Source organism: Vespula pensylvanica, chromosome 13 (genome assembly GCF_014466175.1).
Source record: "Vespula pensylvanica isolate Volc-1 chromosome 13, ASM1446617v1, whole genome shotgun sequence".
Classification (NCBI taxonomy): domain Eukaryota; kingdom Metazoa; phylum Arthropoda; class Insecta; order Hymenoptera; family Vespidae; genus Vespula; species Vespula pensylvanica.
In genome coordinates, this window is record NC_057697.1 from 2,582,168 (window position 1) to 2,609,367 (window position 27,200).

Sequence of the window (27,200 nt, forward strand, 5' to 3'; positions counted from 1 at the left end):
TATCCATTAATATTTTGTTCTTGTTAATAATTTATAATATATCATACGATTTAAGAAACATTTAAATTGAACAACGTCATAACTCGCTCGCACTTTATCTGTGTAATTGTGTTTAAGGCGAGTCCGTCAATATATTATATGTGTATATAAAATTCGAATGTGTCTTTTGTCTTTATCTTTGTGTGTCTATTTGCGTGTACATATGAGCGTGTGTTTCTGTGTATGTGTGTGTATATGTGTGCGCGTATTCGGCAGTCCGCCAAAAATGAACGAGAGTTGAAACTTTCAACAGCATTTTACTAGACTCCAACGTGTCGCATAAACTATACAAAAATGAGCTCTCGAAGTTGGGAGAAACGAAATTATTTTGGACGGTACGACGAAGAAATATTTATATATATATATATATATATATATATATATACATATATGTTATCACATATATACGTATATATAGATATATGTTATGTATGTATATAACGAAACATTACCACAATTATCAAAAAAATCTCTTTTGTGTTCCACACAAATTCAAATTGCTCGTAACTTTTCTCCCGTATTTAACATTGATCAACGGAAGTGGAGAATATCTCTCTCTCTCTCTCTCTCTCTCTCTCTCTCTCTCTCTTTCTCTCTCTCTCTCTTTCTTTCTCTCCTTTTCTCTTTCATTCACATTCATTCAATCTTTTACAGACACACACACAAAATTTTTCATTGCGAAAACGCATAAAGGTCTTGTGCACTTTTCTTCTGTAGTATTTTTTTTCTTCCTTTCTTTTTTTTTTTCTTTCTTTTTAGAACCTCCAAGACGACACGTTTCAACGTATCAAATAAATTTTTTGTTAATTACATACTTCCTTCTCTAGACCATGACTATTTAAATCATTTATAATCGAAAGACACGTGGGTGTGTGTCTTGTGTACATGTAAGTCTTTTTCTTCTCGTCGTTAATATTCATACTCCAAATTTCGTAGAGATCTATAAATTGGAATTAAAATTAAAATTAAAAAAAAAACTGATAATTTATTATTTCATAGTTGACTTCTCAATACTTTACAATTGAATTAAGAGTACATATTTACAATCTACATTTAGATTCAACAATCATATCCGGAAATCAACTATGAAATTATTAACAATAATTATTGTATTAAAATTAAACGAAAGATTGAATATATATCTCGTTGGTTCGTGTAACTAATTGTATCTAATTTCGTACATATATCGAACGAGGTACTGGGGAGTGACGGTTACTTGAGCCGCTGCGTAACATTTGCCAAGGCAACAGCAAAAGCTTGCAATGCACTGAAAGGGTACTGAAAGTCCAACGTGTAGGCGTTTCCATCTATCCGACCAAATTGCATTACCTATAATATCACGAAAAATGACAGAAATATATTTCGTATTAATAAATTTGTCGATATGAATGAATGAATTAAATATAATAAATAATTTATATATATATATATATATATATATATATGTGTGTGTATACAATATTTAAAACTTGCCTGTTTCCCTCTAAACTCAATTTGAAAATTTTTAGCACTTTCTTGTGTTACTCTACCACCAAAATCAAGCTGATAAACCTGACTAGCTTCGTTCCACATCGGTGCTTTATTGTGCATCACAAGTTCTCGTCTGGTTGTCTCCTGTTTATTATGACCATTAGACATTCCTGCACCCCTTTGTTTTAACTAAAATAATATAAAAATATAGATATATGTGTGTGTGTGTACGTGTCCGTGTATTCATAACGATACTCTCTTTTATATATTATAGATTTGAATTATTTAGAATATTTTCTCTAACTTTCTGACGGAGTTGCGCTTTCTGAAAGGTTTCCAAGTCGCGATAACTCGACGACGAGTCGTCCTGTATAAGTCCTTCCTCGTCAGAACTCTCGCCACGACTTTTTCGTGTTCGCCTGTTTAACAAAGGACTCGATAGAAGTCTCCTTCTGATTGGCGAAGCCGAAGCTGGTCTCTTTCCTTTCTTCGAGGGTGCTGGACTGCTTGGTGAACTTCTTGGCAGTCTACAGCTTTGAAATTATTTCTTTCACATTAATTATTAAATAAAATTTTGAAATAATCTAATTTTTTTTTGATTATGTCAAACAAATTTACCTTGAAGATGGACGAGGTGATGGAGGTGGTAACGAATGACTCTCATCAAAGTCTCTGAGTCTTGCCGCAAGACCGTCCAGTGATGATGCCAAAGATCCACTTGGACTAGAACCCCTAAAAATGATATTTAACGTAAAGACGTTACCTATGATGTATAAGTGCTTATGACGATTAATTAATTAATATTTTTGTTTAATTTCAATTTTTATTTTTTTTTCTAATAGTCACCTAACGGGAGACACACAAGTTTCCAATCGACATGGTTTCTCAACGCAAGTTTCATCGTTACCATGAAGTATCTTCTTTTGAGGTTCCATCACAGTATCGTTGTTAATCTCCCCTAATACTACTATATTTAAATCACTGCACTTCTCCTCCGTTACAATTTCAGAATTATTAACAACGTTCGATACTTCCTCAAGGTGTTCAGGCAATTGCGGAGGTGTAGATATAAGTTCGTTACTAGGAAATATATCACTGGAGTCCAAACTCTTCGATTTACCACAATTACGAAGTCTTGGTGGTTTAGTATTTTGTTGTCCAATGTCATGCTGAGGTCTATTCTTTTTCCTTCTTTTCGTTTTTCTTGAAACCAATACCAATCTTTTGTTAGGTGCTTCCTTTCTCAACATTTTCAAGGCAACGTCACAAGGAACCAACTGATGAACGTCTACCAGATCTAAATATCCAACGCTACAACTTCTTACTATCGACTCGTTTGAACAAAGTGGACCGATGCTAACGACCGTTGGTGTCCTATGAACTCCACGAAATTGTTCGATGTCCCCCTCGGCTCTACTCTCTTCGTCGATAAAACGAAGCTCTTCTGTCTTTCCATTCGATTGATTAGAAACATTGATTTTTCCATAACTACCCTGAGATTTCATTTCCTTTTGTTGTTTCAAATTACACGGTGAACATGAAGTCGATTGTTCGTGATCAGAATTATCTGATAATTGATAGGAACACGTAGACGGAAGTAATAAACTGGACGAACCGTTCGAGCCATTATTATTTTTTGGAAACGGATTTAAATTACTTTGCGATGGACTTATGCTCAAGTTAGTTCCATTATTTTGATTGTTCCTTGGATGTAAGAAACCGTGGCAGCTTTGTTGCACGTTGTTCGAGTGATTGGAGTTTAGGACGTTACTCGAACACGACGTCATGATGTTCATGCCGTTCATGTAAATCATTTGAGATTGGGAACAATCGTTACCACCTTCCAAATTATTTAATATGGAGTTTTGCGAACTCGATGCTTCACCTAATGGTACTTGGCCGTTATGCATGGACGTTGGAATGATGTTGGACGAACTAGAAGTTAGGCTAGATTTGTCCTCTTGAGATATCTGATTGAGTTTATTATTCTCAAATTCTTTTTTCGTAACCATGCCAGTATTTTGTTGATCGGCCAAGGCTGTTTTAACTCTTTGAATATTACTCGAGTAATCGGTACCTGTATTCGACGTTGCTATTAATGTTTGAGTCGGTGCAACAGCATTTTTAGGCGATTGCAAAGCTGGAACGTCGCAACATCTAGGTGGATTGTGTCTCGGTGGTGTCCGATAAGTATTCGTAGGTGCGCTTCGTATATTCTCGTACAAATTTGTCATCTCTTGAAGATCTACATAAGGAAACTCGTTTTCGTAACTTTCGACGCGTGCCAAAGAGGCAGGTAAGGCTTCTGTGGTTAAAAATTGATTCGAGATTTGTGACTTTGGACGATTTGGATTCAGTCGTGCATTTCGCGGTGTCATAGGAGCTATCGGAGGTGGCTGAGTCTCCGACGTTGCTCTAGAAGTTCCCTGAAGATCCTGAAATGTTTCCTCTTCGTCTTCGGAAAATAAATTAGGGTTGAAACTTGGATCTGGACCTGTGAAAACGTGAAAACTTTTTCATTTAGAAATTTTACGAAATCGTCCAAAGATAAGTATGAGAAAAGAAAAGAACAATTTGAAAAATGAATCGAATGTTAACCTGCAGGTAAATCATCTCTCAATTCCGTCATCACCAGAGTCATTTGCCTTGGCTGCAAATGTAACAATGATGTTCGATAAGTAACTTGACCTAAGTTAGCTGGTACAGAATCTGCCAAGCCGTGGAATTTAAATTTCGTGCCCCAAATATTTGACGTAACTTCGACCAGCCTAGCGTGCTGCAAACAAATAGATTCAGTTAGGAAAGGATCATGATTCCACTTGCGTTCCTTCCTAAACCCAAAATACTCGTTAAGATTTATCCTACGTCACGCGATTCCTAATATATATATATATATATATATATATATATATATATATATCGATCGAGTAAGTAATTCAACTGATAAGCTTTGAAAATTCTAAAGGTATCTTCTACCTCGGGCAAAGTGTCGACGTAAGTGAGATCATCAGTTTCCTCTGCGCTCTTTTCTTCCTTCCTTCTTCTATTTTTTCGACGATTTCTTGGGGAACCACATAAATCTGCGGTATCTCTTTCTGTATCAGAGCCATCACTGAAGGAAGGACATTGTGACAGATCGTCGAATAATTGTAAAGTGTCTTGACTCTGAGGATCGAATATTACAAACTCTGGCCTGATTTTACTAGTTCTCCGACCTTTTAATAATGGTACCAAACCACCTAAATATTCTAAATATAATGTATAACAAGGTATAGGTTCTATGGCATGTCTAAGCATTGTACAATGTAATCTTCCACTTCCAGCTGGTGGCCTAGATACAAAACGTCTTAATTCTCTTGGTTCTGGTACTGGACACCTAATAAAAAAAAGAAAAGAAAAAAAAGAAAAAAAAGCGAAGGAAAAAAAAGAAAAAAAAAACTATTTCAATCAAAAATTGTTCAATATTATTATTATATTTAATATTGCTTACCGTATCGTACTAGCAAATAATGCAGCTACCGATGCTCTTAATCTAGGTGGTAACGGAAGTTGTTGGACACTGGATTCTCTCGTGAGGGCTGCCCTCACTGCTAATCTAGATAGCAACTGCAACGAACCGACCCTCCTATGACGTAGAAATTTCATTTAGAGTTAAATAACGTTCTTAATTATTATCCATTGTTACAAGAGACTTATGTTACGTTACGATACGTTCACATACGATTTTAATATCATATTCGTGAAAATATTACATATCCATTATTAATAAAATTTTATACTTTTTATATAAAGCACAATTAACAGATACTTTACAAACTAATATTATGTGTGTGTGTGTGTGTGTGTGTACAAATATAACATTAACAGAATCGTAAAAGTTATTTATAACTATTAATAGATATTTTATATATTAATTAGCAGGTCATTATTATTATTTATCCGACATGATGATTATAACCAATAATGAAATGAAGAAATAAAAAATAAGAAAAGCACATACATAAATCGTATTATATATCACCTGGAGACCCATGCCGCATGTACTCTTGCACCAGTGGCTACGAAGAGTCTTCTGTCGTTATGACCCCAGGTTAAAGCCGATACAGGGCACTGGAAGATAACGAAACTCGTAAATCAATGTCAGGACGATAAGAAGTCGTTTTATTTCTCGCGTGTATAAGAGAACATACCTGCGTGTATGGAATCACTGTTGTGTAAACGAGGGTACCGTTAACCGAATAGAACTTTAATAGGTTCGTATATTCTAATGAATTATTTTGAAGAAGAGAATCCGAATCCTTCGTTCCCGCAATAGCTAATAGCTTTCTCGAATTACTCCATTCTGCATGTAAAGGTGTTTTTAAATTTGTACGTATAGTTATCGGTGATACGTCGTCGAAGGAACGAAGCATGACTATGTTACCGTCGGCAAGGCAAACAGCTAATACGTAATTACGTTCGTCTGTTGATTATATAAGAATATAGAAATTAATTAAACTTTATATATTTGGTGTATTAACAAAAAATGTATTGATATATAATTTTTCTGAATGAATACTTCAACGAATGTAATTTTTTTTTTTTATAAAAGACGATAATAATTCATATTGTAAATTTATTAATGCATATTTATTTACCCCTTCTTGATCTATCGCTTGTAACATCTTCGTCCCCTTCCTCCATCGTAAATTTTTCGGCGCTCCAAGCCATCGAGGTTACGCCCGCTGCCAATTGTACCTCCGATACCATTGCACCATGCACATCCATCACTATCAATTGTCCAGCCGTTGTTCCAAAATAAACCTATCATCATCGTAAATGATGAAAAAATTTCTTCCAATGAACTCGTGCGACAAGGTGACAATCATTATTATCAAAAGAGATCGATAGCACAAATTCGAAACATAAAAACGTTGATAATACAATGAATAAGTTTAAACAAAAAAATGAAATATTTCTTGCCTGTTGATCATCCGGTGTCCAAATCCCGCAAGTTATTGTAGCTTTGTCGTTGAGCATCGACGACCAATATCTTTGTCCACCAACACTACCGACCAATACGAAACCGTCCTAAAAAAAAAAAGAAGAAAAAGAAATCAATAAAATCTAATCGATCGATAATCGAATTCTTTGTAAAAGACAAATTTCTCGTTTAATTTTATTCGTTCTTGAAGATATTCTCTGGTTACATTTGAAATTAGATATCTATTTCATTGTATTTCAATACGTCCGATAAAATCAACTCGATAATATGATCCGATGGATATATCGACCGAGAGTTAATAATAACAAACTTATTTGAAACGTTCGAATAATAGAATAGAAATTACAAATTTCTAAACTCTAGCTGAATGAATTTGAAAGTTTTCAAAAAACGATAATAAGGAAATGGAATCAATTTAATGCTATACAATATAATTGATCGTATATACCCGATAACATATAAGAGCCATGCGACCATCGTGAGACCAAGAGAAATGCGTCACTGGCGTGTTCCTATCATTAATCAATTCGATACTCCATCTTCCTTCGTATTTTATCCAAACGAAAATTACACCTGAACTGTCACATGATGCTAACTTCTGATAGGGCTCGTTCCATTTCACAAATATTACCTGTAAAAAAAGTACGATATATGTATGTATAATATATTAGATAAAGTATAGTATATGTATACATTAGAAAAATGTTAGGAACTATTGGAAAATTCAACGTTTTTCATTTCGTAAAATTATAGATCATTATATTAATCTTAAGTAAAAGGACAAGTTGATAACTTTTTCATCAGAAAATTTGGGTTAAACAGAATATCTTAAAATGTGTCATAGTTCTTTTTTTTTCTTTAATAAAAGTAAGAGACAGAAATAAAACAATTAAAAAGCGAATAAATAAAATAAAAAAAAATCTTGATAATAATGAGCATAGAGAAGTGAATTTTAATTTAAGTCAATTTTTCATTTATTTAACAATATCATCTCTCTTTTTATTCTTCTTCTTTACTATCACCGTTTTAATTTTGCTTTCAATGTACTTCGATAAAAGGATAAAGTATATCGACTTCGTACTTTCTGACAGGAATTTTTCTTTTCTCTTTTCTTTTTCTGTTTTCTTTTTCTTTTTTTCTTTTTTCTTTTTATGATCGTGCCTCGTTGAAAGCAGCAGTCAAACCTAGTCGAATGATCAAAGCCCTGCTTTTTATCTCGGGATGCCATTAGAGGGATTTGTATTTTCGAGTACTGGCCTGTTTCTTTAATGAAACCGTGTTTCAAAGATAAAAGAGTATCTGTCATTTTCATAGAAACTTGTACGAATTTTTGTCTTTCTTATTTTTTCTCCCCATAAAAACAGAGAAAGAGAGAAATGGAAGAAAGTATATTATAACTTCGAAATAAGACGTCTGAAGTAATGCGGAACTATACTCGAGAATGACAACATATATACACGAGTAAAATAATTAATAATAATAATAATAAAATAACATTGACAAACCTTCTTTTGTGCGGACATTTACTTCGTATCACTCATTAACTTCAAGAACGTGATCTATCTCGCGTATTTCATTAATTACCAATAGCTATTGTTAGAAAGGATTAATTAATTACGTCGTTTGAAAATACTTCCGATAGAAAAATGATCGAATATCAAATCGTGAAAGGAATACCTTTAAAATAAAATTATTTAGAGGCTTATTTTATTTTCTTCTGTCTCTCTCTCTTTTTTTTTTTTTTTTAATATTGCCCGTTCAATACGAATAAAAGGCTTCTAGTTGATTTCTATTTGTAAAGAAATCCCTCGAAATTCTATGGGGGGGGGGCATGGTAGGAGAGTAAGGGGAGAATGTGTAGTCAACAGGGTGTATAGTACGAGCTGGATTAATCGCACTTTGCGTGAACGTCGAATCGATGCCGGAGCATCCACTTGTCTAGTGAAAGAAGTCAACGACCGGGTATACATGAAGGGATGAAAAAAAAAATTATCGAGAATGATCAGCTACGTGACAGGTGCATAAAATTACGAGTCGAGGATAAAACTTTTTTTTATCTCGTTTTGTTGTTGTAAAAAAAAAGAAAAAATAAAAAGAAAACAAAACTAAAATCGTAAAAATATTTCAAACAAAATTTTGAGGCCATCGTTTGAACGCACGAAAACGATTGGTCATTTCAACGAAAATCCAATATTTATTTGCTTAAAACAATTGTCCCCGCATATAATTCCTTTATATGTCACTTTTAATAAAACTAATACGTATTGCTTAATTAATTATCGATAAATAAATAACTTTACAAACAAAACATGTTATTTTTATGATCGATTGTTACACGACGATAAAACGCGACGTATTTCTAAGTTATCAAGAGAAACATTTTCTTTATTTTTCATCGGTTTCCCTTCTCACGTTCGATTTTTTTCGTTCTCTTGTTTACCTATTGAAAATTCCCACGATATATTTTTCTCGATCGAAACGATCTCACGGTATTGTAGAAAGAAAGAAAGGGAAAGAAAGAGAGAGAGATAGAAAGAGAGAAAGAGAGTGCATTAGAAGTAGGTTTCATATATATTTCTGAATTTCTCAACTTTCTTCCAAAGGCTATGGATTTGCAGATTACGATAAAACGTAGCAGAAGGCGATAGGAACGATATCACCAAGGAGATACACGAGTCTATATTTCAAAAATTGTGAAAACATGAACGACGGGAGATATACTGAGATGAAAAAGGAAAAATGAAAAGAAAGAAAGATAGTGAGAGAGAGAGAGAGAGAGAGAGAGAGAGAGAGAGAGAGAGAGAGAAATAGAAGAGGATAGAGTTCATGGAGGAGGGTAGTGATCGATAAGACGGTTGCCTCGAATTCTCTTGTGGCATCGAAGCCATATATGTAGAATGCGAGATTGTGGCCCGAGTACTTCTCGAAGATTATGTGTAAAATTCCATGCACGACAAAACATCGGCAAAATATCTTCCGATGTTGAGATTTACCAAGAATTTCGAACTCGAATATGAAGAATTCGATATTGAGATCCTTCCCCTTTATAGATAAGATTTGATGAATTGATAAGAAAATATGAATTTTATAGTCAAACGAAATTTTCTTTTCGTTCTGTTAGTTCTTTAAAATATTTGTTCTTTTTTTCTTTCTCTCATCGAACTAATGGAATCCCATGAAAAGCGTTAAAGTAAATATACGCGTTAGTCATATGCGTTTATAATACATACAGAATTCATCTATGTTTCAATCATTCGAAATGGGATGTTATATAAGTACCTTTACATACAATAATACACGATATCGTCTTCGTCTTGCATTGCTTTTGAATAGACGAGAATAATAATAGTGTTTCGTATGGGAAAATCATCTTTACTAGAATTTCTCTGACGAACGTTCGAAAAGCATTTACAATAGTCGACAGGTATAGAAAGGCTGGAAACAAACGAAACAGAACGGAATCAAATCAAACCAAATCAAATCAAACTAAACAAGACAAACAATCTGAATGATGTTGTATAGAGAAGTTGTAACGTGAATTATGATTCAATAGTTTTTTGCGTTTGTTACATTTGTTGCGAATAGAATGATTTAAATGTTTCATTTAAATAATATTTTTAAGGATTCCAGTGTATTCTTTGTGTGTACATATGTGTATCGGTCATTGGCTCTATATATATATATATATATATATATATATATATATATATATCTTCTCTATTTCTCTTTTTAAACCTTCGTTGATAAGAGAAAGATGGAGGTATACTTTTCCCTACAAGCATCGTATATTTTCCACTCGACGAACGAACGTGAAAAACGAGAAGCCCTGTGTTCGACCTCCCACGCTTCCCTTTTGTCCTGCACGAAGCTAAGCGTAACATGCTTCGCTCGCTTTTACTCGATATGAAATTCTGTTTCCAGTCGTACCAACGAAGGAGTAGAGAGTTAGGTACTTTTACTAACACCTTTTTCTTTATCTTTTATCTCTTATCTCTATCTCTATCTTCTTCTCGAAAAATGAGTAAAGCTTACTCTCCTGAATCTTTTAGTAGACTATTGTGCCAGCTTTAGGTATATATTCGTCTCCACTTTCCGTTTAAATCTTACGTCTCTCTTTTTCCTTTTTTCCCTTTTCTCCCTTTTTTACACACATACATACGCATCTATCTATATATATATATATATATATATATATATATATATATATATATATATATAGGTATACATACACATATACACACATACTTAAATACACATATGCACATATGTACATACATACATATATACATATATACAAACAGTTTTCATAACGTTTTTATCTTTCTCTCACTCGCCACAAAAGACAATCTTTCTTTATCTTTCTATCTATTCGAAGGGAGCCTTTGAACGAACGTTCTTCATTTAGCTAATTGGCAGTACTTGATGGCAATGCTTTCACTTCCTCTCTCTCTTTTTTTTTTCTACCTCTCTTTCTCTTTCTATCTTTCTTTTTTACTTTTCGAAAGAAGATAAATGCGTTTCCTTTTTCTCACCCTTACATCCATTTATTTCTCTTTCTCTTTTTTTCTTTCTTTCTTACTCTTCTTCTTCTTCTTCTTCTTCTTCTTTTTCATTTTTTGTTCTATCTTCCTTATTTTATATATATATATATATATATATATATATATATATATATACATATATGTTATATGAAATTCTTTCACGAAGTTCGCCGACGAGTAAAATCGTAGGGTATCGTAAGGGTACAAATGCAATGCGGCAAAACGCTGCAGCGAATCTTGGAACGTTTCTCTCGTCGAGTCACACGCTAAATCAATGACTGGAAGCGAACGAGGTCTTTTTCAATGTCAAGGCAAACTTCCTACTATCTGTGTTACTTGTGTTCTTTATTTCGTTTCAATTTAAAAAATTTTCAGATTTCCTTCTCTTTATCTTTCCTTTATGTGAATATTTCTCTAATATAAATATATTTTTTTGTTTGTTTCTTTGTTTGTTTGTTAATCGTACGAAAATATATATTAAAAATTATAATTTGGTATATCTTCTCACCGTCATATATGTATATATATATATATATATATCTACATATTTATATAAATATTTTTTTTTCTAAAATATTTAATAAAAGTTTAGTTTTACTGATTTACGTTCTATAGATACAAGCCACGTGGCGGCTCTTCATCCCCAAGGGATTAGTACATTCCTAGTTCGACCCTGCATCAACGTTTTCACTGTCCCACTTAGTGTCTCTCGTTGATGTTACTTCTACAATAAACCCGAGAAGCTCTAATGATGTCAACGCGGAGAGATTTTCCTCGGTCCAATCTCTCGATTGCTCGGAAACGTAGCCACCTGTATCTTTTTTCTTTTTTTTTTTGTGTTATTGTTGTTATTTTCTTTTCTTTTTCTCTTTTTTTTTCTCCTATCTTCGGAGACCGAACATAACACGAGACAAGAAAGAAAAAAATGTACATATTATTTTGCATTTGCGGTTTCGATTCTACATTACAGAGACGATTTATTACATAACACGTCATCGTTAGAAGAAAAAACGTATTAGAAAACAGTAGTTCTTATCTTTCGAGAATCGTATTTTAATAACTCGGAAATATTTGCGAGAAGAGAAAAAAAAAGGAAGAAAAAAAAATCATAGTAAAGAGAATAATTCGAATAGGTCATAGGAAAACTGGAGCAAGTCTTGGCCTTACTCCTTTCAGTGGACCTTCTATTTTTCATCTGGTTTTATTGTCAGACGTAGTAACACCTATACTCGACGATAAATCATTCCGATATTATAGACGTGTTAAAAGGAAAAAGCTTTCTTCGAGGGAGACTCTAAAAGCTTCATTCAAATCGACACGAAAACCCATTTAGAATTTTATATTACTTAAGCTTCGTATATTTATTATTACTTTTCATTTTTATTTTCTCTTTCTTTCTCTCTTTCTCTCTCGTTCTCGTTCTTGTTCTCGTTCTCATTCTTGTACTCGTTCTCGTTCTCGATTAGATCGAGAAAAAAAGAAAAGAAAAATATAAAAGAATTATTACGAGGTAGGAGTACGTCGTTGAATGCTTGTGACAGGAATATACTTAATCCAATAATGAAAATAATAATCACATAACGATTTCGATAAACGATCGACGAGGAATGAAAAAAGAAAAAAGAAAAAGAAAAAGAAAAGAAAAGAAAAAACATCTTTGTTTTAAACGAAACACAAATGGAAATCGGAAATCGGCTCGTAATGGAAACGAGCACGACGACTTGGTGTTATACTGGCGATTATCGATTCGTTCCTACGAAGCACAGTTGGTACGGCCTAGAACAGGAATAACTGAAGATACGACATTATACCTAAGTAAGTAAAAGTACCTAACCAGTTGGTCAAACTCGTGGAAATATAAGAGATCGAGAAGAATAATGTTCGTTTTCATATTCGATCCCGATATATGGCTCGTTTAATGTCCCAAGGATAAAAACGGACCAATCCGTTATTTTCTTCCCCTCTTCCCTTTATTTGCCGTCTGATCGCGTTACATCCATTTCTTGTTTCGTAGCAAACATTTATTTTTCGAATGAGGAGAGGAGTTTGTGGTCGATAATCGACACGCCCAGTCCGTCGCCAGCTCTTCCAAATATCTTTGCTGAAAGCTCTCAGCTTATTTTATTATACACGTCAAAATTTTAATTCAATTACCATAATGATTATCGATAATGGAAAATACAATATATTTTTGACGACAAGCTTTTTCTATTTTTTTCTGCTTCTGTTTTTTTTTTTCTTTATTTTTTTGTTCTTCTTTCCATTCTACTCCGAAATTTTCTTCGTGAAAATTCATATCTCGCTCTTCGTATCTCGATTTAATCTTGATAAACGGATAATAAAATTTTAATGATCGACCTGAATAACTAGGGAGTAAAATAGATCTAGATAAATAAAATCGATCGTTCGATGTGCATTAACGCTTCGAATTTGTTAAACTAAGTTCAACGTACCGTTCTATGGGAATCGGTGACGTTCGATCGAGAACTTTGATAATTGGCAGTACTTTTAAATCGAGCTGTGTGCCAGTCCATTGGTTGAACCGATAACGTCTCGTCGCTTTGATGCTTTCGTAAAAGAAAAGAAAAAAAAAACAACGATATATGTACATACATATATATATATGTATGTATGTATGTATGTATGTATGTATGTATGTATGTATATATATGTATAAAGAGAAAAAAAAACAGATTCTTTCTTTAGCAAGCACGTGTTGCCTATTTAGCTATTTTAGTGACTTTCTCTTTTTATTATAAACAAGATTTAGGTCAGACGATAGTCAAATTATTCTACTTAAATCATTCTTCTTTCTTGAATTGCGAATTTTTTTCGTACATCGAAATGTTTGTACGAAACATTTCGTACATCGAATTGAAATTTCTTGAAACCTTTCTATATCTACAATTAGGGAATTTTAGAACGAAGTATCACTTACGTTTCGCTGCATCGACAAAATTTCACGAGTGAAGTGATTTCTAAAGAGAAAAGTGATACCTCGAAGATGCATTGGTGTGAAAGGGAAAAGGAAAAAAAGTAGAAGAAGGGTTGAAAGGTGCTTTAGCACGATCGAACGAGTGACGGTCTCGAAGATAAGAGTTGAGAGTCACTGTCTTAAAACAGCACTGCGTGCCAGATCGATACCACGTCGGCTACCCTTAAACTCTCTGAAATACAGACCGATGTGAACGCAAAAGCATGTTTCTTTCTCTCTCTCTTTCTCTCTCTCTCTTTCTCTTTCTCTCTCTCTCTCTTTTTCTCTTCCATTCTCTCCCACTTCTCATTAAAAAAATAAAATCTTCATAAGTGATAAGAATAACATTCAAAATCAGAATATCAAACTTTTTAAATCTAAAAACTTGTTATTTTTTCATTTATTCACAAATGCAAAAAACGAAAGAAAGAAAAGGAACGACGATAATAATCGAAGGATAATAAATAAATAAAAAAAAACGAGTCTGTGAAATAGTTTAGAAATTATTTTAAAAGAAACTACGCAAACTTGAACACAAAGGAAAAAAAAAGAAATACGACGAAAAAGAGAATATCTAAATGAAAAAAAAAAGAAATAGAAAAACTTCCAAGAGGTGAAACTATTAATTTCATACAAATTTTGAATAAATCGAACTGATCGAATTTGATCGATATACAGTTACATATGATCTTTGCCTTTTTATACTTTTGCGTTTCTCCCTCTCTCTCTCTCTCTCTCTCTCTCTCTCCTTCTCCTTCTCTCCCTCTCTTGCTTTTGCACTCATTAACACGATGCTGGTAGTTCATCGTTGAAGGAGTCAAAATTACTGACAGTTCGTGCACGAAAACAACGCAATGCTCTCTGAGAGACTTGCATCGTGAGATGAGGGCAGACGCCTCGTTTGTTTCGTCACAATATGTGAGCTTGCGAAGGCTCTTATTTACAGCACAGCCCTCTCGAACCTTTAAAACGGGGGTGTCAGGCTCGTGAACAGAAGAGAGCCAGGTTGCGGTGAGGGAGTGTAAGGTGAACGAGCTTTTTTACTATCTCTGTCTCTTTCTCTCTCTTTCTCTCTCTCTCTCTCTCTTTCTCTCTCTCTCTTACTCTCCCTCTCTCTTTCTCTTTCTCTTTCACCCTCTTTCGCCGTATATCTCTATCTTTGTCAAACTCCTACATACCTACATATATACATATACGTATGTATACGTATATATGTACTACGAACGAGAACGCATAGAAAAAGAAAGGAAAAGAAGGGTGGCATTGGGTGCTGGTACGTATAACGCGAGAAGAGAAGGTATAAGAGAGGGTAGAAGAGAGGGATGGATGGCATGAAATGTGGAGTAATAACGCGCGAGAGACGAAGACGAGAAAATATCTCCCTGGAAGCTCGGAGATTTTAAGCTGCTGTTATTAATACCGAAGAAGTCGTCGCACTATAAGCAGACTTAGATGCTTCTATTTCTTTTTCTTTTTTCTTTTTCACTCTTTACCTCTCTTCCTTCCACTCTCTATATCTTTTTATTTATCACGTTATAATATCGATTAAAGGTGAAATCTCTTTTAATCAATTTAGACTGTAAGTCAAAGATTATGATTTCTTAAATATGAATGAATATAAGTATTTAAAAAATGTTGCTATTTAATAGATTAGAAATCGTTTTCTTTAAAAATCGATTTTCGATTATATTATATATATATATATATATATATATATATATTTATATTATTAATTTGACAAAATGTTTTTCTTTTTTCTTGTTAATTTAATCGATTTACTTGCTTTTTTCTTCTTCTTCTTTTTTTCGTTCTTGTCGATTAAATTAAAATTGAAATGAATGATTTATTTGAAATGATTTAATCTAAAAACTTCTAAAATTTATCTTTTCGTGTTTAGGGGAAACGTGATCGAAAGGTTCGTACGTTATCAACTATTTCCAAATATTCGATTTCTTTCTTGATCGAACATTTAGAAGAAAACCACACGAGTGGTATGAAACTGATAGGACGATGAGCTTTCGCATAACTATTTTATCGAGTTCGTTCAACCCTCCATCGTATAAGATACATATATGTAATATGTATGTATATAGTATATACATACATAGCCACGTGTATGCTATGAAAAATGAGATTTCAGGATGTTTAATCGAACGTTCAAATCATGATTTACACTCAATTTACGTTGTCAATGTCTGTTGCTTTACGAACTGGAAGGAAAGTTCATTTCTTTAATATCGTTCTCCCGTTAATTCTGCTCCATTTACATTTACACGAAACGATTTCGACTTAATAAGATAGAGAAAGCGAGAGATTTCTCTCTTTCTTTCTTTCTTTCTCTTTCTCTCTTTCTTACTCGAAAAAGTTTATTTGATTTTTAAAGATTAGCTAAGATATACAAATATATAGTATTGAATAACTTTCAAGAAATAATTTTCTTCTACGAATAATCATGAACATATATATATATATATATATATATATATATATAGAATCATGATTATTCATGATTTTATATATTATATATATAATATTTGAAATTAATTCAATATTAACTCATTTAAATAATCTTAAAGGATTTACCAAACGAATGTAATAACGTTGTACCTGATACGTCAGTCTATATTCACGCTTGGTGGAATATATATGGTAATATTATTATTCAAATAATCTTACGAGTAAATATCATTGTATTCATCGTTTCTATGTTGGTAGGCAAAAGAGAAATAGAAGAAAAAAGTAAAAATAAAAAAATGGAATGAAATAAAAGAGATAGAAATTCACGATTCGAAAGTTTCACGATATTTTTCATTGTGCTTTTAGTACCAAATCTCTCTTTTTTATTTCTGAGAAGAATTCAACGAGAGTACTGATTTAATTTGCGGCTGGTCGACCGTAGTTTTCGATAACATGAGAGATCCACGAATATTGGAATCAGTTTCGAATCGTTCGCTATTTTTTTCTTTTTGTTTTTCTTTCCTTTTTCTTTTTGTTCCTTTTCTTCTAATTTTTCAGCGAGTTTGGTAATTTCCATGGAATTCAAAAAGTTTGTAAAAAGAGAAATGATATAGAAAAAAAATGTAGCTCGAACGTCGGTAAAAAAAAACTCTCTTTTCTCGCATTCGTACCAATAGCTTCAAATAAAAGAGGATTCTAAACAAAAAGAAATAATTCAATTAAATTGTTAATCCTTTATAACAATCTTTTTTATCTTATCTATAACAAAAATTATATTATATAACGTACAATTTATAGTATTATTTCTATTAATTTAAACATAAAAAAATGAAAAACTTCAGATATACGAATGAAACGAAATAAAAGTTTAATGATGCACGTTAACGAGCCCGTACAACTTCAAATTTATATTGTAGAAGAGTTCATTGATACCGATCGACGATGATCAAGTTAGACGTGACACGAAAATAAATTTTCATGAAATCAAAGTATCTTGAAATACTGAGAGTTACTCGTTCATTCGAGTAACTTTGATTTTGAATTCGTGAAAATCAAACTCACTTCGCTACGATGACCACGGAGGTTGTAGTTTGCTCGTAACGGAAGTTCCGCTGCTCTGGTACGACAGTGTGAAGTAGTAAATGTCACTCCGACTAGACCACGAGCATTCCCGGTAGCTAACCAACCCTCCTGATAGTAATTTGTACGATCAAGCTTCCATCCTTCGTCCTGAAAAAAAACCCAAAAAAAGGAACTTTATAAAACATTCATATATTTCTATAATTAATTCTTATCGTTAAAAAAAGAAAAATTAAATCAAATCAAATTAAATATAATAAAAAATTAATTAAAATTAATTAAATAAAAATTTTAAAAATTGTATATATATAATAATTAATTAAAAAAAAATTAATCAAATTAAATTAAATAAAAAAGAAAAAAAAGCATTAACCAGAGGAAAATATAAATATAAGATTGTACGTTCTTATTACCGTTAAATCTTTGAATACGATATAAAAGATTTTATTAGAATGAGATATTACTGGAGTATAGAGAAAGACTAATGTTCGTTAATTAACAGACGTATCAAGAAGTAATTAGAAATACAGGAAATTTTCGATCCTTTCACCCAATTACTACTCCATCCCCTTCTACGATCGAAATCATCCCTTTCTCATGTACCTATGAAACGTTTATACACGTGAACGATCAGAGTCCATTGTAAACGAACAATCAACGGGACAGAATTAAGTCTGATCGAGTGGAGAACGAATTTCTGTTTTCTTTTCTTTTTGTTCTTTCATTTCTCCTGCCCATCCTATCTCCTAAAACAACATTTAATCACTTGCTTATATTTTTTTTTTTAGAAAGAAGAAAAAAAGCGAGAAAAAAATGAATAAGTAAAAATCATTGAGAAAGAGTATCAAAGAAGTGTATCCGTTATCCGATATCTCTTTAATGGTTAGAAAGAGACAGATAGATAGATAGATAGGTAGGTAGGTAGGTAGGTAGGTAGGTAGGTAGGTAGATAGGTAGGTAAAAAGAGAGACTAAACGAAAATCGTCTGGGTCACGACTGCTGTTTGAAGAATATTCGATTACGAGAAGCCCGACGCATTCGCTCACGGCGATGGTGAGTTAGGGTGCTAGTCCGTTGCCAAGGAGAAAGATGAAATTCTCGACGGAAATGAAGCCGAGCGAAGGTTCGTGTTGCAACGAAAAGAGAGAAAAAGAGAGAGAGAGAGGTTGAACATTTAGTAGGCGTTTCGTCCAAGAAATTTAATTGAAGGAAGCACCCATTCTCTCTTCTACATATGTATGTAATTGGCCAATTAAGTTTCCCAAAAATAAAAGAAAAGAAAAAAAAGAAAGAAAGGGGAAAGTCTCTTTTCATTTCCGTCCGAATTGAAACGAAATTTTACATGAAAGAAAAAAAATTTGTTTAGAGATATTCGTCTAAAAAAAAAAAAAAAAATCATACGAGAGTAATATTTTTTTTCTGTTTTCCTCCTTTTTCCCCTTTTTATTCTTTTTTCTTTTTCTTTTTTTTTTGTTCTTAATGAATAAAATACGTTCTTCGTCGAAGTGAAAAAATTGTTCCCTGTTCTTAGAACGATACTCGAGTACCTGAAATCGCCCTCGTAAATTACCCTTAAGTGAAGAGAGAGAAAAAAAGAGAGACAGAGAGAAAAAAGAGAGAGAGAAGAAGAAAGAGGGAGAGAAAGAGAGAGAGAGAGCTTTCTCTCATGCGGTAAGTAGTAAACTCGAGGAACAAAGGCTCCGGTATGACTTAACCAGTAGAACAATGGATGCGTTTGACTCGTCCAAAGAAATCGCCGCGGAGAAGCGGAATTTTCCGAGCCGATCTTTTCGTTCTTCTTGTTCCTAAAAAGTGTTCAATAAATCGTGTCTCCTCTGAAAGAGTTTATTTTCCCCTTTCTCTCTTCTCTCTCTCTCTCTCTCTCTCTCTCTCTCTCATTCTTTCTCCGTCCCTATCTTTATCTCTCTGTCTCTTTCTATCCTCAATGTTATTATCGAGCGAGGAAGGAATTTTCCTTTTAAATTATTCAACGATACGGTTTTAATGCCGGTCGAGGTTCGTTTGCATATCTCCAAAAAAAGAAAAGGGGGAAAAAAAAGAAAAAGGAACAAAAAAAAGAAGAAAAGAAAGAAAAAAAGAAGAAAAATGAATATTCTCAAATCTCTCGTGTATCAGGGGTATAGTTAATGAATGATATATAAATTCGTTCTAAAAATCTTTAAAAAAATTTTCCGAAGGGAACGTCATCGTCGTCGTCGTCAAAAGTTCGTCGTCGTTTCAATATAATTTCTTATTCAACTTTTGTTAGGTGGAAAGATTAACGTAGGAGTCCGTCGTTCAAGTTGCCTCATTAAAAATTTTCGCTCACACGCAAAATATTGCGTTTTACGTTAGCAAAGTAATAGAAGTTGGTGACGTAGATTTTACGGATAGCGTGAGCTCATGAAGGATTATCCATAAGGAACTTGTGGAAAAGGAACGTGGAGAGGAAGACTTTGGAGTTTCTCGCGAGACGGCACGGATCGGATCGTTAAAAGCAAAGCTTTCTAATTTTCGAAGGCAAGCACCTCCTACCATGCAAACTCGCGTGTTTAAGCATCACCATAGAATTACCAATGCAACATGCTTAGGAATCGGGGGATTTAACTGCAGGAAGATGCGAGGACGATGAAATAAATGCTTGAGACCGATGAAATGAGTGACCCTTTTCTATATCTTTCTATCTCTCATTCTGTCTTACATTTTTTTCGAGGTTGCTGAAGAGTGACTTACAATAGAAATCGATTCAAGTACGTTCAAAGTTCGGAAGGAAACATTTAATTTAATTAAAATTCCTAAATATTTCTAATCGTTCGTCTTCTCCTTTTCTTTTTTTTTCTTCTTTTTTTAATATAAAATTTCCCCTATTTTTCCTTTCTTCTCTTTTTTCTATGATTTATCACAGTCTTTAAGATCCATTATCTTTTTTAATTATAGATATAATACTTATATACAAAAGTAAATGTGTTTAATTAAATTTCCTAATTTAATCATCACTTAATCTCGTGTAAATCGTAACAAGAACGGTCACTAATAGAAAGATATTTTTTAAACGTTCTTCTTTCCATCTCTCTCTCTCTCTCTCTCTCTCTCTATTTTACCTTTTAATTTCAATTAAACAAGAAAGAGAGAACGAACGGAAAATTTTTTGTTATTGAAGTTACAATGATTAAAGTTGTGTATATAAGTAATCTAAAAAAAAAAAATTAAAAAAAAAGAAAACAAAAAAATTTGGAAAACATTTCAATGGTGAAACGATATTCGTAATCATTTTGACAAAAACAATACACTAGAAATAAGAGAGATGAAAAACTTGACGACCACATGCTTGCGATACGACGTTTCCTCGTCAAGAGGCAGGTGCTTCTTTCAAGTGGTACTATTCGATTTAACCGAGAACAATGGCTGGCATCACGAGCGAAACGGGTCTCAATAATGACGTTATCGATTTAAGCACGATCCACCTTGCGAGTATATAATTCGAATGATATAACGTTATCCTTTTTTGACATTACTTGTCAAATTTTTTATCCGCTTTCTTCTACTTTTCATCTTTTTCTTCGTCTTATTTCTCATATTAATAAAAATATGAAAATATGAAAAACATATTTCTCAGTATACGAGCTAGTATGTATATATGTATGTATGTATGTATCTATGTATATATTATTTTCTTTTACTTTCGATCTTCCTCATTTTTATTATTAATTTCAACAAAGACACAAAATTATTTGTTTCTTTTCTTCTCTTTTTTCTTTTTCTTCCCCCTTATATTTTTCTATACTAATATCCTTATCTTCTCTCCCTCTCTGTCTTTCTCTTTTGCTCTTTAGTCCTTTCATTCCTTATTTCATTTTTCTTTCGACGTTGAAAGGAACAAGTTTTTCCATTTACAAAGCAACCCCACGTTTTTTCTTCTATGTCCCTCTGTCAAGAACTTTCCTATAGAACAAAAAAAGGATTTCTATAAAACCCAACATAAACCTACAATTGATCTACCATCGTCGCAGCGGATGTCCTTGCTTTTTTTCTTTTTGCTCTCTTCCTTTTCTTCTTCTGTTTCTTTTCTCTTTTTTTTTTTTTTTAATTCAAACGAACGAGACCGAACATTACTTGTTTCCTTTAAATACTATCGTAATAATTATTACGAACGATTCATTTATAACATTTTGACCAAGCTGCTCGTTGTAAATAACATGAGTTTTATTTTGAATAAATATATCAACTTTGAGAATTATAATTCACTTATAAATCATTCGTGAAAAAAGAAATAAATTCGAGCAAGGTTTTTTTTTCAAATATATATAGATAGTAATTTCATTGGTATAATATGATTAGTGAATTTGTTTTTACAAATCGGTCGATTGAATATTCACGATATGAAGGCAAACGTTTCATCGAATATTCATGTAACTATGAATATTCACAAAAAAAAGACCAATAAAAAGATAAAACAAAAACAAACAAAAAATATATATATATACCATAGGCACATAAAATAAAATTTATTTTCTGTAAAGAAAAAAAAAATCGTTTGTCTAAATCATTGGTAGTGTAAGAAAAAATATATATATATATATTTTCTTTTCCAAATTTCCATGATAAATTTATTTTCCATTCGTATGAAAATAATCGCTTAAAAACATTCTAACTCACTTTCAATGTCAAATCATTGACGTCATTTTCAAAGGGACAACCCTTATGGCTTCTCATGAAGACATATAATTTATGGGTCCGTGTAATAGAAGTTTCTCAATGGAAACTATAAGTTTAACATAGAATGATCAAGATGAGCAATCGATCATTATTTATCTTCGAAAGAAAAGATCGATCTTCCTTTTCATTCGAATTAATTTCGACTTCTTGAGAATTTTAATCGATCCACGTCATAATTTACTTCTCGATTGAAACACTCGAATGCAATTTTTTTCCATCAAGATAAATCCAACTTTAAAGTTACAAATTAAAAGTAAGATCAATGTTTTACTTTCTATAACAAAGAAGAAACAAACAAACTTAATGACGATAATCAAAATCCACATCCCTTTATTTTAAAGAATTAACATTTCGATCTACGTTAGATAGGATTTTAATCGAACGATTTATCTTCACCTTCAAAGTTCAGTCTTAATAATATCAGATAATTTAAATAATTACTTTAAGATTCCCTGTCGAAATAATAAAATATAAATACATAAATACATCAAACGGAACTCGTTCGATTTTATACATATGTATATCGTTAGTGTATCTAAATATATCTACCTGTGCCACGTGCTTAAGTGCGAAAACTCTTATGAATGGGAACACGAGCGTGGCCAAAAACTCGCGAGAGATTGCATCACTGAAAGCGAGAGACCGAGATTAATTGAACGTCATTGCCTTTAGACACTCTCGCGGTCCCTTTGTAAGCCCTTTTCGTGGGCTCAGACTTTCAGTATACTCGATGTGTCGTCGATCTCTCTCTCTCTCTCTCTCTCTCTCTCTCTCTCTCTCTCTCTCTATTCTCTTTGAAGATAATATTAGGGGGTTAATACTTATATCTTTTGCCACATATTCTTTTATACGTGCGACCGAATAAAGAGAAAAGAAAAGAAAAGAAAAGAAAAAAAAAAGAAAAAGAAAATGTTTCCATCTTCCTTTCTCTCCACGCTGTAAAAAAATCAAACATTTAAAAAAGAATCCGTTCTATTCGATTGATTCATACAAATCTATTACATTTTTTATTTCCTTTTTTCTTTTTTTCCTTATGGAAGAAAAAAAATTAAATAAAAAATTGTATGTTAAAAAGAGAAAAAAAGTGGAAAAAAACTAACCCTAGACAAATTGGATAATTGCGAAGAAATATTACGAACTGTTAATGGTTATAGTTTGCAGGATGCAGCGCAAGGCAATTGTTGGAACATGTATGTGTGTATGTACAATATCATGAAATGAGAACCACTTGAGACACCAGGCATGATCTTAGATCTTGAGAAAGCAGAAGTAGCAGGCTCTGCCAGTATAACACTACTCATAAGGTTTCTCCCTTTACGAAAGTTCTCTTCTTGTTCCCCCGTGTTGCATCATCGTCGTATGCCTATGAAGAGAGGGTGAATCCTACTTCTCATCTTATATATATATATATATATATATATATATATATATATATATATATACGTATATACACACACACACATACACATCCCTTAAAAGAAGACTTTACTCCCCCTCTCCCAATGGATTCCAATCTTCCTTGGACCTCTTTGATGTGGCCTGCCGATTCTCCAAGGGATTATTAACCGACCCCCAGTCGAACGAAATCCCTCGGAGACTCGTGAAAAAATGTTTTATCTTTCTTTCCATTCTTTCACGGTACGTCTAATCGTTCGGATTCTTTAACAAAATATTTATTAGAATATGTTATTTGACTTTAGTCAAAAGATAATGAACTTCCTCTTTGTTTCTGTCAGTCTTTTACGTACGTTCGTTATTCCATCTAAAATTAACGTTAACTCGAATAGACGATTCTAAGAAAAAGAATTAACTTCAACGTTACGTCGGTCCCTTAAATGGGATCATATCGATAATTCATATTTATGAAATACTTTAATATGTACAATAAAAATCCTTGTCCCTTTTATTTTTATTTTTCTCTTTTTTTTTTTCTTTTTTTTCGTCGATTTATTGAACACAATAGAATGAATAATTTTTTTTGTTTTCTTTTTTTTTTCGTAACCGATTAAATAGACCGAACCAATGACATAACGAGAAATTAGGTATAGTTGATGCTGTCGTAGATGAGATCTGTAAGCGAGGGTGAATCGGATATTAATTTCGTGCTGCGTTTGACACGAACGCAGAGACGAAAATGACAGTTGAATCGGTTAGCACGAGAACACGACAAACTGATTTCACGCTCTACATCTGTTAACTCAACGTACCTACACGCACCACCGATTCTACGAGCTGATCCATTCTGAACTTCGCCACTTCACGACTCTACAACGCAAGTGGTTGTATTCGTCCTTTTCTTTTTTTTTTTCTTTTTCCTCCTTTCTCTCTCCTCCCACCTCTCTCACTCTTTCTGTCTATCTCTGTCTCTCTTTCAAATTAACTCCTATTTCTTTTTACTTCGTCCTTTTTATTTATTCTCCTCGCGTGATAACGATTCGATCGACTGACATTACCCTTGAGTTGGCGTTCCAACTTGGCCACGTACACGTTGCGAAACCTCGTTTCTTTTTCTTTCAAATTGACCTGGGTCGGCCAAGATCAACCAACAACTTTGACATTTCTCTGGAACTCGATCGTTACAAAACGTTACAAAAGAATAATGAAATTATCAAAAAGAAAAAAAAGAAAAACGAAAAAGAAACAAATAAATAAAAATTACACATTAATAAAAATTAAAATTTTAACGTATTCGATATTTCGAATTTATTAAATATTTATGTAACACCCTATACACGCATGTCAGTATCTATTAAAGTACGATATATAAATAAGTTGTAAGGTGTAAAAAGATTTGTCATACTTAAAAAACTAAGAAGATTTAGTGAAGTTTTACTTGTGCTTCTTTAAGCTCCAAAGTGATTACGTCTTCATCCATGGATAAACGACAAAATCTGTTCGTCTCTTCGCGGTTCGTTCGACCAGATAAATTCTAAAAATTGCGTGGCTTTCAAAGATTCTAAGTTGGAGCTTCCTAATCGTATTAGTGTCGTCTATACAAAAATAACTAGGGATCTAAAAAAATACGATGTTTCGACTGAGCAAAGAAATTACTGACCCCTATTGTAGAGATAATAAATTTATATATTAACATTAATAATGTTCTGTTAATTATGAAAAAAGTCTATGGAATGAAAGTATAAAATGAATAAAACGTAACGAAACTTTGCAGTAGAATTTAAAAATTATATAGATTAAAAAAGGTAGGGAGAGAGAGAGAGAGAAAGAGAGAGAAAGAAAAGTTTTATGCAAACGAAGCGTCATTAGTGGTAAGTCTTTTCAACGCCACTGTGCTTGTGTACTATTACGGTTACTCATTATTTCTTTAGATTAATAGATCGCTACGAATGAAAAATTTGAAAGGTTAGACGAAAGTTTTACCATTAAAAAATTCCATAATTTTTTAACATTCTAAAAAATATATGTATCAACTTTAACATTATTATACACGTGCTCCGAATCTTCAAAACGTTCGATAAACCGATTTAATCGATGTCTCATAAGATGTAACATCATCGATATTCCTTTTGATAGAAAATTCATTCAGGGATTCTAATCGAAAGAAGAAAGACTATATGTTTATAAATTCTTTATCGAAACTTTCTAACCTACTTAGAAGGATGCCTGTTTAGCTTTACGTTTTATTGGCGTTCCAACTTTATACCTACTTGACTCTCACACACACATATTTATATAGATACACATATACAATACATATTAAACCGTAGAAAGTATCATCCATCCTTCCTTCCTTCCTTCCTTCCTTCCTTACTTCCTCCAATCTATTTTTCTCTGCCATCTTAATTAGAAGAAAAGAAAGAAGAAAAAGAGGAAAAGAAAAAAATTGTTTTTTTAAACATTAGCATATAAAATAATCGTACCTCGGGTGATTCATCCGGTACTTTGCCCATCCAGCTGAGCGAGAGAATATTACAGTCGCACTTGGCGTTATTATTCTTCTCAAAATGAAGATGCATGATCGTTTAGGTTCCTCTCTTCAGTCCGTCAAACGATATTAACACCAAAAACGATCCTTGACTTCGACCACCTTGATCTAACAGCGACGGACACGCTAGTCCAATGAAAAATCGAGCTTCCTCCTCTCATGACCGTTCAAGGATCCGCGATCGATAATCTCGTATGGTCACCCAGGAAACAGGCAACTCGAATTTTCTTTCTCTCTCTCTTTTTTTTTATGATGTATATATATTATATATATATGTATTTTATATATATATATGTATATATAAATTCTTATCAGCTGGCAAAACTGAGATTATCAAAAGACTAAACACTTCGTTATCATTCTTCGTTGAATCACGAAGTAATAGAAAAAAATATCAAATGTTTTCTCCCAAACACAATATTTCTTCTTCTCTTCTTTTAATATTTATCTATTTAACGTAGATTTAAACATCTTGGTTATCGTTGCAGTTTCACCTGCCGCCATTTTGCCGGCTGGAACCTCCGCCTTTCCGTTTTACCTCTTACTATCTATCTATACATTTCTCTCTTTCTCCCTATAAATACCAATAGACGACTCGATTTAGGCGCGAATTATGGGAATACGAGAGAGAAAGAGAGAGAGAGAGAGAGAGAGAGAGAGAGAGAGAGAGAAAGAGAGAGAGAGAGAGAGAGAGAGAGAAAGAGAGAGAGAAAGACAAAGACAGACAGACAGGCAGACAGACAGGCAGACAGACAGGCAGACAGACAGACAGAAAGAGAGACACCAAGAGAGAGAGAGAGAAAGAGACCGTTTAAGAGTCTTCTTGAAAGGATAAAACAAAAAAGGAAATAATAGTAGATATATAGCGGATCTTGACGTTCTTATATCACGAAGCTTTCGATGGAAGCTTTCGACGCGAGTTTACACGTCCGACTGAGAAAGCTCGAGCTCGAAACGCACGAGACTTCGTATCCACCACCACCACTAGCACCACCA

At 33.0% G+C, this 27,200-nt stretch overlaps 1 protein-coding gene across 3 annotated transcripts; it reads right to left on the reverse strand.

Annotated features, from left to right (window-relative positions):
- LOC122633818 (tubby-related protein 4) lies at positions 1-27,200 on the reverse strand. Of its 3 annotated transcripts, none has more exons than XM_043822207.1 (17): positions 27,013-27,200; positions 26,140-26,652; positions 17,528-17,695; positions 6,942-7,124; positions 6,472-6,579; positions 6,147-6,312; positions 5,700-5,971; positions 5,531-5,619; positions 5,000-5,134; positions 4,486-4,885; positions 4,108-4,285; positions 2,356-4,003; positions 2,128-2,241; positions 1,814-2,042; positions 1,513-1,698; positions 1,221-1,368; positions 1-979 (listed from the first exon to the last, which is right to left on the reverse strand). In XM_043822207.1, exons 2-16 carry the CDS (start codon positions 26,233-26,235, stop codon positions 1,252-1,254), a joined length of 4,089 nt encoding a protein of 1,362 aa, XP_043678142.1. In that variant the 5' UTR covers positions 26,236-26,652; positions 27,013-27,200; the 3' UTR covers positions 1-979; positions 1,221-1,251. The 3 variants fall into 3 exon arrangements, with proteins under 3 accessions (XP_043678142.1, XP_043678143.1, XP_043678140.1); XM_043822208.1 differs by having other exon boundaries at positions 1,814-2,036; positions 26,140-26,778; XM_043822205.1 differs by having other exon boundaries at positions 26,140-26,778.

Excerpts from the sequence above, each read along its gene's own strand:
- LOC122633818 (XM_043822207.1), bottom strand. The coding sequence starts at position 26,235 with ATGCATCTTCATTTTGAGAAGAATAATAACGCCAAGTGCGACTGTAAT. Across the intron at positions 6,580-6,941 it reads TGGCTCTTATATGTTATCGG|GACGGTTTCGTATTGGTCGG; the intron begins GTATATACGATC and ends TTTTTTTTTTAG. Across the intron at positions 4,886-4,999 it reads TTATTTGCTAGTACGATACG|GTGTCCAGTACCAGAACCAA; the intron begins GTAAGCAATATT and ends TTTTTTTATTAG.